At 42.5% G+C, this 13,178-nt stretch overlaps 1 protein-coding gene across 5 annotated transcripts in view; it reads right to left on the reverse strand.

The window, feature by feature from the left end:
* Window positions 1–13,178, reverse strand: part of slc4a4a (solute carrier family 4 member 4a) — a 220,119-nt gene that overhangs the window by 12,947 nt on the left and 193,994 nt on the right. For 2 of the 5 annotated variants that reach the window (XM_045706589.2, XM_045706592.2), the window contains one exon: window positions 3,956–4,049. The exons of 2 other annotated variants lie outside the window; for them this stretch is intronic. In XM_045706589.2, the coding sequence (XP_045562545.1) occupies window positions 3,956–4,049 (94 nt within the window). The remainder of the gene's footprint in view (window positions 1–3,955; window positions 4,050–13,178) is intronic. One more of the 5 variants, XM_045706590.2, reaches the window with a different exon arrangement.

The raw sequence follows: 13,178 nt of genomic DNA on the forward strand, positions 1-13,178 counted from the left end.
GGGCCAAGGCACATTTCTTTAGGTTAAAGAAGCGCCGTTATACCTTCTTCACCAAACTGTCTGTGTGGATGGACCATTTCAGGTTGTCAGTGATGTGCATGCTGAGGAACATCAAACTTTTCACCCTTTCCTAGGCCCAGTCGATGTGGTTGGGGGTGTGCTCTCTGCTGTCTCCTGAAGTCCACGATCTGCTCCTTTGGGGAGAGGTTATTTTCCTGGAACCACTCCACCAGGGCCCTTACCTCCTTCCTGTAGGCTGTCTTGTCATTGTTGATTCAGTTGGAGACATGTATGGCCACGTATTCATGGGTGAACAGGGAGTACAGGAGGGCGGCTGAGCATGCACCCTTGTGGGGCCCCCATGTTGAGGGTCAGTAGTGGGGTAGGCCCATCAGGAAGTCCAGGACCCCGTTGCACAGGGTAGTGTTCAGACCCAGGGCCCTGAGCTTAGTGATGAGCTTGGAGGACACCATGGTGTTGAAGGCTGAGCTGTAGTTGATGAACAATACTCTTACATAGATAGTTCACTTGTCCATGTGGAATAGGGCAGTGTGCAGTGCAATGGCGATTGCATCCTCCGTGGATCTGTTGGGATTGTGTTTTCCACGAACAAGGTGTTTAGCTTGTCCATGAGCAAGGCATCGTGTCCACGACATGGCTGGTTTCCCCTTTATAATCTGTGATTTTCTGGAGTCCCTGCCACATACGTCTAGTCTCTGAGCAATTGAATTTCGACGTCACTTTGTCATTTTGCCTGTTTACGGAGGGCATAACGGTACTGTTTGTACTCGTCCAAGTTCCCAGTCACCTTGCCGTGGTTAGCTGCGGTGTTTGGTTTGGATAAGTTCTAATCATCACAGTGGGAATAACATCCTCTATGCACTTCCTGATGAAACCAGTCACTGAGTCAGTGTATACGTCAATACTATTCTTAGAGGAAGTTTCTGACTATAGGAGGGGAGGAGCAGAATGGAGGTGTGATCTGATTTGCCGAAGGGAGGGTGGTGGAGGGCCTTGTAGCCATTCCGGAAGAGGGAGTAGCAATCGTCAAGAGATCTTGATGAGCGAGTAGCACAGGATATGTATTGGTAAAACTTCGGTAGCGTTTTCCTCAGATTTCCTTTACTGAAGTCCCCAGCTAAAATAAATGCGACCTCAGGATATGCGGTTTCCATTTTGCACGAAGTCTAGTGCAGTTCCTTGAGATCCGTCGCGGTGTCGGCTTGAGCGGGAATATATACGGCCGTGATGACCAAAGATAATTCTCTGCTGTCTCCATTTTGATGGTGAGGTATTCCAGATTGGGAGAACAAAAGGACTTGAGGTCCTGTACGTAACCCCAATCACACCATGAGTAGTTAATCATGAAACACACACCTCCACCTTTCTTTTTCCCGGAGAGTTCTTTCTTCCTGTCCACGGGATGGACAGAGAACCCCTGGAACAGTATATCCGGAGAGAGCCATGACCCTCAGCTCGTGTACTTTATTGTCCAGGGACTGAACATTAGCGGGTAATATATTTGTATTTATTATGGGTCCCCATTAGTTCCTGCCAGGGCAGCAGCTACTCTTCCTGGGGTTTATTATGGGTCCCCATTAGTTCCTGCCAGGGCAGCAGCTACTCTTCCTGGGGTCCAACAAAATTAAGGCAGTTATAAATAAATAAAAACATTACATTTCACAACAGATTTCACACATTGTGTGTGCCCTTAGGCCACTACTCTACTACCACATATCTACAGTGGTTCCTCCTTTAAAAGTTGTGTCATACTGCGGCACACCTTGCGTGCTGCCGCAGCATTGTGGCATGTCATATAATTGTCAGCCATTTTTTTCTGTTACTGCAAGTTATTACTAGTTTGACCACCGGAGGGCATCTTTGAGAAGCATTTGATAGTATTCCATATTGGCATTACCAGAGAATTTTAAACCTTTTTTGTAATAACATAGTATATGGGATTGATTTTAAGACATTTGGCTTAATTAATTTGATTAATATTATGGTGTTTCTATTCAGAGAAAAATGAAAAACGAAACCCTCAGGGTTTCCATTAGGATGGAATGGAAAATATGGCGCTGTACAACGTGATGGTTGGGAGTAGGCTACAGGATTGGAGGATTCTGAATGTTTTGCCTTCATTAGACAAATTTGTTCCAATATTTCTGTAAATCAGTGATATTTATTCCATAGTAATTCGTTATTGATCCATAACTAAATCAACATCTGCATTTTGAAAGAGTATTTTTTTATCATTATTTTATTAACGAAATGTGTTTATTTGTTTATTAGTCTACTGTGCAGTCTACAATACATACTGTAGTAAACATGAGAAAGTGCCTAATTCCATACATAAGGGAGAGCAGGCCATGTCTGTACTACAGAATACGGGGCATGCGGGAGACAGGTGTTATTTTATAGTTGTGACGTCTTCACTATTATTCTACAATGTAGAAAATAGTAAAAATAAAGAAAAATATCTATTGCGTGCCTCACAGTGTGCAGCTTGAGCCCCACCCTCTTCAACATACTGTATAAATCAATGAATTGGCAAGGGCACTAGAACAGTCTGTAGCACCTGGCCTCACCTTACTAGAATCCAAAGTAAAATGTCTACTGTTTGCTGATGATCTGGTGCTTCTGTCCCCAATCAAGAAGGGGGACAAGGCAAGAAGGGCCTTCTATGCCATCACAAGGAACATATAATTCGACATACCAATTAGGATCTGGCTAAAAATACTTGAATCAGTTATAGAACCCATTGCCTTATATGGTTGTGAGGTCTGGGGTCCGCTCACCAACCAAGAATTCACAAAATGGGACAAACGCCAAATGAAGGCATTCTGCAAAAATATCCTCGGGGGTAAAATAATGCATGAAGAGCAGAATTAGGCCGATACTCACTAATTATCAAAATCCAGAAACGAGCCATTAAATTCTACAACCACCTAAAAGGAAGCATTTCCCAAACCTTCCATAACAAAGCCATCACTTACAGAGAGATGAACCTGGAGAAGAGTCCCCTAAGCAAGCTGGTCCTGGGGCTCTGTTCACAAACACTCCCCACAGAGCCCCAGGACAGCAACACAATTAGACCCAACCAAATCATGAGAAAACAAAAAGATAATTACTTGACACATTGGAAAGAATTAACAACAAAAAAACAGAGCAAACTAGAATGCTATTTGTCCCTAAACAGAGAGGACACAGTGGCAGAATACCTGACCACTATGACTGACCAAAAATTAAGGAAAGCTTTGACTATGTACAGACTCAGAGAGCATAGCCTTGCTATTGAGAAAGGTCGCCGTAGTCAGACCTGTCTCTCAAGAGAAGACAGGCTATGTGCAACACTGCCCACAAAATGAGGTGGAAACTGAGCTGCACTTCCTAACCTCCTGCCAAATGTATGACCATATTAGAGACACATATTTCCCTCAGATTAGAAAGACCCACAAAGAATGAGAAAACATCTATTTTTGATAAACTCCCATATCTACTGGGTGAAATACCACAGTGTTCCATCACAGCAGCAAGATTTGTGACCTGTTGCCACAAGAAAAGGGCAACCAGTGAAGAACAAACACCACTGTAAATACAACCCATATTTATGTTTATAGATTTTCCTTTAACTATCTGCACATCATTACAACACTGTATATAGACATAATGACATTTGAAATGTCTTTATTCTTTTGGAACTTTTGTGTAATGTTTACTGTACATTTTTTTATTATCTATTTCACTTGCTTTGGCAATGTAAACATAAGTTTCCCATGCCAATAAAGCCCCTTAAATTGAATTGAGAGAGAGAGAGAGAGAGAGAGAGAGAGAGAGAGAGAGAGAGAGAGAGAGAGAGAGAGAGAGAGAGAGAGAGAGAGAGAGAGAGAGAGAGAGAGAGAGAGAGAGAGAGAGGTTCTTCCAGCCGTCGGTCAGACAGGACAGCTCTACTCACTGTCGGATGCTTTATCACCTAAGAAAGGTTCCTGCTCCATCATGTCCATGGGGATCTTAATGCTGGGGACATTCTCATTGTAGGGGAAGTCAGACTGTAGGGGACAGAGCAACATAGTCTGACTGTACATAGCAACATATACTCTGACTGTACATAGCAACAGATGATCTGACTGTATGGGCCATAGTAACAGATAATCAGACTGTAGGAGGCATAGCAACAGAAACTCTGACTGTTGGGTATATAAGAACATATCATCTGACTGTAGAGACCTAGCAACAGAGTCTGACTGTAGGGGACAAAGCAACAGATACTCTGACTGTAGGGGACAGAGCAACAGAGTCTGACTGTAGGGGAGATAGCAACACTCTGATCGTTGGGGACATAGTAATAAATACTCCCACTGTAGGGGACATAGCAACAGAGTGTGATTGTACCTAGCAACAGATACTCTGACTGCAGGGGACAAAGCAACAGATACTCTGACTGTAGGGGACAGAGCAACAGATACTCTGACTGTAGGGGACAAAGCAACAGAGTGTGATTGAACCTAGCAACAGATACTCTGACTGTAGGGGACATAGCAACAGATACTCTGACTGTAGGGGACATAGCAACAGATACTCTGACTGTAGGGGACAAAGCAACAGATACTCTGACTGTAGGGGACATAGCAACAGATACTCTGACTGTAGGGGACATAGCAACAGATACTCTGACTGTAGGGGACATAGCAACAGATACTCTGACTGTAGGGGACATAGCAACAGATACTCTGACTGTAGGGGACATAGCAACAGATACTCTGACTGTAGGGGACATAGCAACATAGTCTGACTGTACATAGCAACATATACTCTGACTGTACATAGCAACAGATGATCTGACTGTATGGGCCATAGTAACAGATAATCAGACTGTAGGAGGCATAGCAACAGAAACTCTGACTGTTGGGTATATAAGAACATATCATCTGACTGTAGAGACCTAGCAACAGAGTCTGACTGTAGGGGACAAAGCAACAGATACTCTGACTGTAGGGGACAGAGCAACAGAGTCTGACTGTAGGGGAGATAGCAACACTCTGATCGTTGGGGACATAGTAATAAATACTCCCACTGTAGGGGACATAGCAACAGAGTGTGATTGTACCTAGCAACAGATACTCTGACTGCAGGGGACAAAGCAACAGATACTCTGACTGTAGGGGACAGAGCAACAGATACTCTGACTGTAGGGGACAAAGCAACAGAGTGTGATTGAACCTAGCAACAGATACTCTGACTGTAGGGGACATAGCAACAGATACTCTGACTGTAGGGGACATAGCAACAGATACTCTGACTGTAGGGGACAAAGCAACAGATACTCTGACTGTAGGGGACATAGCAACAGATACTCTGACTGTAGGGGACATAGCAACAGATACTCTGACTGTAGGGGACATAGCAACAGATACTCTGACTGTAGGGGACATAGCAACAGATACTCTGACTGTAGGGGACATAGCAACAGATACTCTGACTGTAGGGGACATAGCAACAGAGTGTGATTGTACCTAGCAACAGATACTCTGACTGTAGGGGACAAAGCAACAGATACTCTGACTGTAGGGGACATAGCAACAGATACACCCACTGTAGGGGACATAGCAACAGAGTGTGATTGTACCTAGCAACAGATACTCTGACTGCAGGGGACAAAGCAACAGATACTCTGACTGTAGGGGACAGAGCAACAGATACTCTGACTGTAGGGGACAAAGCAACAGAGTGTGATTGAACCTAGCAACAGATACTCTGACTGTAGGGGACATAGCAACAGATACTCTGACTGTAGGGGACATAGCAACAGATACTCTGACTGTAGGGGACAAAGCAACAGATACTCTGACTGTAGGGGACATAGCAACAGATACTCTGACTGTAGGGGACATAGCAACAGATACTCTGACTGTAGGGGACATAGCAACAGATACTCTGACTGTAGGGGACATAGCAACAGAGTGTGATTGTACCTAGCAACAGATACTCTGACTGTAGGGGACAAAGCAACAGATACTCTGACTGTAGGGGACATAGCAACAGATACACCCACTGTAGGGGACATAGCAACAGATACTCTGACTGTAGGGGGCATAGCAACAGATACTCTGACTGTAGGGGACAAAGCAACAGATACTCTGACTGCAGGGGACAAAGCAACAGATACTCTGACTGTAGGGGACATAGCAACAGATACTCTGACTGTAGGGGACAAAGCAACAGATACTCTGACTGTAGGGGACATAGCAACAGATACTCTGACTGTAGGGGACATAGCAACAGAGTGTGATTGTACCTAGCAACAGATACTCTGACTGTAGGGGACATAGCAACAGATACTCTGACTGTAGGGGACATAGCAACAGATACTCTGACTGTAGGGGACATAGCAACAGATACTCTGACTGTAGGGGACATAGCAACAGATACTCTGACTGTAGGGGACATAGCAACAGATACTCTGACTGTAGGGGACATAGCAACAGAGTGTGATTGTACCTAGCAACAGATACTCTGACTGTAGGGGACATAGCAACAGATACTCTGACTGTAGGGGACATAGCAACAGATACTCTGACTGTAGGGGACATAGCAACAGATACTCTGACTGTAGGGGACAGAGCAACAGATACTCTGACTGTAGGGGACAAAGCAACAGAGTGTGATTGAACCTAGCAACAGATACTCTGACTGTAGGGGACATAGCAACAGATACTCTGACTGTAGGGGACATAGCAACAGATACTCTGACTGTAGGGGACAAAGCAACAGATACTCTGACTGTAGGGGACATAGCAACAGATACTCTGACTGTAGGGGACATAGCAACAGATACTCTGACTGTAGGGGACATAGCAACAGATACTCTGACTGTAGGGGACATAGCAACAGAGTGTGATTGTACCTAGCAACAGATACTCTGACTGTAGGGGACAAAGCAACAGATACTCTGACTGTAGGGGACATAGCAACAGATACACCCACTGTAGGGGACATAGCAACAGATACTCTGACTGTAGGGGGCATAGCAACAGATACTCTGACTGTAGGGGACAAAGCAACAGATACTCTGACTGCAGGGGACAAAGCAACAGATACTCTGACTGTAGGGGACATAGCAACAGATACTCTGACTGTAGGGGACAAAGCAACAGATACTCTGACTGTAGGGGACATAGCAACAGATACTCTGACTGTAGGGGACATAGCAACAGAGTGTGATTGTACCTAGCAACAGATACTCTGACTGTAGGGGACATAGCAACAGATACTCTGACTGTAGGGGACATAGCAACAGATACTCTGACTGTAGGGGACATAGCAACAGATACTCTGACTGTAGGGGACATAGCAACAGATACTCTGACTGTAGGGGACATAGCAACAGATACTCTGACTGTAGGGGACATAGCAACAGAGTGTGATTGTACCTAGCAACAGATACTCTGACTGTAGGGGACATAGCAACAGATACTCTGACTGTAGGGGACAAAGCAACAGATACTCTGACTGTAGGGGACATAGCAACAGATACTCTGACTGTAGGGGACATAGCAACAGATACTCTGACTGTAGGGGACAAAGCAACAGATACTCTGACTGTAGGGGACAAAGCAACAGAGTGTGATTGTACCTAGCAACAGATACTCTTGACTGTAGGGGACATAGCAACAGATACTCTGACTGTAGGGGACAAAGCAACAGATACTCTGACTGTAGGGGACAAAGCAACAGATACTCTGACTGTAGGGGACAAAGCAACAGATACTCTGACTGTAGGGGACAAACCGTAGCAACATTCTCATTTTAGAGGTAGTCTGGCTCTAGAGAAATAGCATTCAGAAGAGGACATTTAAAGACCAGCACGTCCATTTCCTGCACGGGTGTATTGTGAACAATCAGCAGATATGTGTTTCCCATTTCAATCTGACTGAATTCAAAGTGACAGTTCTGCTTGGCTGCTGCATTTCTCTGGTCCTGTGATGCTAAGAGTCTGACTGTGTTTCTCTGGTCCTGTGATGCTAAGAGTCTGACTGTGTTTCTCTGGTCCTGTGATGCTAAGAGTCTGACTGTGTTTCTCTGGTCCTGTGATGCTAAGAGTCTGACTGTGTTTCTCTGGTCCTGTGATGCTAAGAGTCTGACTGTGTTTCTCTGGTCCTGTGATGCTAAGAGTCTGACTGTGTTTCTCTGGTCCTGTGATGCTAAGAGTCTGACTGTGTTTCTCTGGTCCTGTGATGCTAAGAGTCTAACTGTGTTTCTCTGGTCCTGTGATGCTAAGAGTCTGACTGTGTTTCTCTGGTGCTGTGATGCTAAGAGTCTAACTGTGTTTCTCTGGTGCTGTGATGCTAAGAGTCTGACTGTGTTTCTCTGGTCCTGTGATGCTAAGAGTCTAACTGTGTTTCTCTGGTCCTGTGATGCTAAGAGTCTAACTGTGTTTCTCTGGTCCTGTGATGCTAAGAGTCTGACTGTGTTTCTCTGGTGCTGTGATGCTAAGAGTCTAACTGTGTTTCTCTGGTCCTGTGATGCTAAGAGTCTAACTGTGTTTCTCTGGTCCTGTGATGCTACAGTCTGACTGTGTTTCTCTGGTCCTGTGATGCTAAGAGTCTAACTGTGTTTCTCTGGTCCTGTGATGCTAAGAGTCTAACTGTGTTTCTCTGGTCCTGTGATGCTACAGTCTAACTGTGTTTCTCTGGTCCTGTGATGCTACAGTCTGACTGTGTTTCTCTGGTCCTGTGATGCTAAGAGTCTAACTGTGTTTCTCTGGTCCTGTGATGCTACAGTCTAACTCAGCTGAACAGCAGAACACAGTAAAACATAAGAGAAAAGGATTAGACCCAGGAGAACGCTTACCATCTAGAGCAGTGGTGGAACCTAACACTGATCTAGAATGTTGGTAGAATCTACCGTTGATCTATACTGAACAAAAATATAGACACGACATGCAACAATTTCAAAGATTTTACTGAGTTACAGTTAATTTAAGAAAATCAGTCAATTGAGATGAATTCATTAGGTCCTAATCTATGGATTTCACGATTGACTGTTGGCCACAGATACCTTGTAAGAAAGTTAGGGCCGTGGATCAGAAAACCAGTCAGTGTCTGGTGTGACCACCTTTTGCCTCACGCAGCGCGACACATCTCCTTCACATAGAGTTGATCAGGCTGTTGCTTGTGGCCTGTGGAATGTTGTCCCACTCCTCCTTCAATGGCTGTGCGAAGTTGCTGGATATTGGTGGAAACTGGAACACGCTGTCATACAAGTCCATACAGAGCATTCCAAACATGCTCAATGGGTGTTTATGCAGGCCACGGAAAAACTGTGACATGTTCAGCTTCCAGGAATTGTGTACAGATCCTTGCAAAATGGGGCTGTGCATTATCATGCTGAAACATGAAGTGATGGTGGCAGATGAATGGCACAACAATGGGCCTCAGGATCTCGTCACAGTATCTCTGTGCATTCAAATAGCCATTGATAAAATGCAGTTGTGTTCGTTGTCCGTAGCTTATGTCTGCCCATACCATAACCCCACCTCCACCATGGGGCCCATACCATAACCCCACTGCCACCATGGGGCCCATACCATAACCCCACCTCCACCATGGGGCCCATACCATAACCTCACCTCCACCATGGGGCCCATACCATAACCCCACCTCCACCATGGGGCCCATACTATAACCCCACCTCCACCATGGGGCCCATACCATAACCCTACCTCCACCATGGGGCCCATACTATAACCCCACCTCCACCATGGGGCCCTCTGTTCACAACTTTGACATCAGCAAACCACTCGCCCACACGACGCCATACACGCTGTCTGCAGTTGTGAGACCGTTTGGCCATACTGCCAAATTTTCTAAAACAATGTTGGAGGCGGCTTATCGTAGAGAAATGAACATACAATTCTTCAACAGCTCTGGTGGACATTCCTGCAGTCAGCATGCCAGTTGCATGCTCACTCAAAAAACTTGTGGCATTGTGTTTTGTGACAAAACTTCACATTTTAGAGTGGCCTTTTATTGTCCCCAGCACAAGATGCACCTGTGTAATGATCATGCTGTTTAATCCGATTCTTGATTTGCCACACCTGCCAGGTGGATGGATTATCTTGGCAAAGGAGAAATGCTCACTAACAGGGATGTAAACACATTTGTGCGTATGTAAAATTTCTGGGATCTTTTATTTCAGCTCATGAAACATGGGACCAACACTTTACATGTTGCGCTTATATTTTTGTTCAGTGTGGAACATTGCTAGAACTTAAAGGGATAGTTCACCCAAATGAGGAAATGACATATTTGTTTCCTCACCATGTAAGCAGTCTATAGACAAGGTATGACAGCAATCCATGCTTTTGTTCATTTTCCCTGGCACTGTTTCCACATGCTCACATTTTAGCATTTGTGACATGAATCCCATTCAAGTCATGGGACATATATACAAATAATGTGCTCATCATGTTCGAATCATCTATAAGTGACTTTGTTGACCTGCACAATCATGTCAGATGATTTGGACATGTGCGAAAAATGCTAATATCGGTCCCATGACATGAATGGGATTCGTGCCAATGCTAAAACGTTAGCATGTGGAAACTAAACTAAATCATAGATTGCTGTCAGACCTTGTCCATACACTGCTTACAGGGCAACGATGTCATTTTGTAATTTGGGTGAACAATCCCTTTCATGCTGATCTGGAACATTGGTAGAATCAAATGCTGATCTAGAATGTTAGTAGAATCAAATGCTGATCTAGAATGTTAGTAGATTCTAATGCTGATCTAGAATGTTAGTAGATTCTAATGCTGATCTAGAATGTTAGTAGAATCTAATGCTGATCTAGAATGTTAGTAGAATCTAATGCTGATCTAGAATGTTAGTAGATTCTAATGCTGATCTACAATGTTAGTAGATTCTAATGCTGATCTACAATGTTAGTAGATTCTAATGCTGATCTAGAATGTTAGTAGATTCTAATGCTGATCTAGAATGTTAGTAGATTCTAATGCTGATCTAGAACGGTAGTAGAATTAAATGTTGATCTATATTTATGATATAACATAGCTTTACTAATGCTCTTTAATTATTTGTAAAAAAAAATGTATATAGTTATTTCTCATAAAACTACATTTTCGGTTAAGGGCTCGTAAGTAAGCATTTCACTATAAGGTCTCCACATGTTGTATTCGACGCATGTGACAAATACAATTTGATTTAATTTCATTTGAACCCTGACTAAAACAACGATACAATCTAAAGCTGATCTAGAACAATGATAGAGCCTAACCTGAACAACAATAATAATAGAACCTAACCCTGATCTAGAACAATGATATAACCTAACCCAGATATAGAACAATGATAGAACCGAACGTTGATTTAGAACAACGATAGCATCTAAAGCTGATTTAGAACAATGATACAACATAACCCTGATTTAAAACAATTAAGGCATCTAAAGCTGATCTAGAACAATGATGGAATCTAACCCTGATCTACGACAATAATAGAACCTAACCCTGATCTAGAACAATGATAGAACCAAACGTTGATTTAGAACAATGATAGCATCTAAAGCTGATGTAGAACAATGATAGAACCTAACCCTAATCTAGAATAATGATAGAACCTAATCCTGATTTAGAAAAATTATAGAATCTAATCCTGATTAAGAACAATGATAGAATCTGAAGCTGATTTAGAACAATGATAGAACCTAACCCTTATTTAGAACAATGATACAACATAACCCTGATCTCTAACAATGATAGAATCTAACCATGATCTTGAACAACGATAGAACCTAATCCTGATTTAGAACAATGATAGAATCTGAAGCTGATTTAGAACAATGATAGAACCTAACCCTAATCTAGAACAATGACTGAGTCTAATCCTGAGTTAGAACAATGATAGAATCTAAAGCTGATCTGCAACAATGATAGAACCTAACCCTGATTTAGAACAATGATATAACCTAACCCTAATTTAGAACAATGATAGAACCAAATCCTGATTTAGAAAAATGATATTATCTAAAGCTGAGCTAGAACAATAGAACCTACCCCTGATCTAGAACAATTAAGGCATCTAAAGCTGATCAACAACAATGATGGAATCTAACCCTGAGTTAGAACAAGGATAGAATCTAAAGCTGATCTGCAACAATGATAGAACCTAACCCTGATCTAGAACAAGGATAGAACCTAATCATGATTTAGAAACATTATAGAATCTAACCCTGATCTAGAACAAGGATAGAATCTAAAGCTGATCTGCAACAATGATAGAACCTAACCCTGATCTACAACAATGATAGAATCTAACCATAATCTTGAACAACGATAGAACCTAATCCTGATTTCGAACAGTGATAGAACCTAACCCTGATCTAGAACAATGACTGAGTCTAACCCTGATTTAGAACAATGATAGAATCTAAAGCTGATCTGCAACAATGATAGAACCTAACCCTGATTTAGAACAACGATATAACCTAACCCTGATCTACAAAAATTGTCATCTAAAGCTGATCTCCAACAATGATAGAACCTAACCCTGATATCAAACATAATAGAACCTACCCCTGATCTACAACAATGATATCATCTAAAGCTGATCTACAACAATGATGGAATCTAACCCTGATTTAGAACAACTATAGAACCTAACCCTGATTTAGAACAATGATAGAAACTAACCCTGATTAAGAGCAATTATAGAACCTAATCCTTATTTAGAACAATGATTAAACCTAACCCTGATTTAGAACAATGATAAACCATAACACTGATCTAGAACAATGATGGAATCTAACCCTGATATGGAACAACAATAAAATCTAACCATAATTTAGAACAATTATAGAACCTACCCCTGATTTAGAACAGTGAAATAACCTTACCCTGATCTACAACAATAATACAACATGACACTGATCTAGAACAACGATAGAACCAAACACTGATTTAGAACACTGATAGAATCTGAAGCTGATTTAGAACAATGATAGAACCTAACCCTGATTTTGATCAATGATAGAACCTAACCCTGATTTTGATCAATGATAGAACCTAACCCTGATCTACAACAATGATAGAACATAACCCTAATCTACAACAATGATAGAACCTAACCCTGATATCCAACAATGAGAGAACCTCACCC

The sequence above is a fragment of the Salmo salar genome, chromosome 24 (assembly GCF_965601325.2).
Source record: "Salmo salar chromosome 24, fSalSal1, whole genome shotgun sequence".
Taxonomy (NCBI): Eukaryota; Metazoa; Chordata; class Actinopteri; order Salmoniformes; family Salmonidae; genus Salmo; species Salmo salar.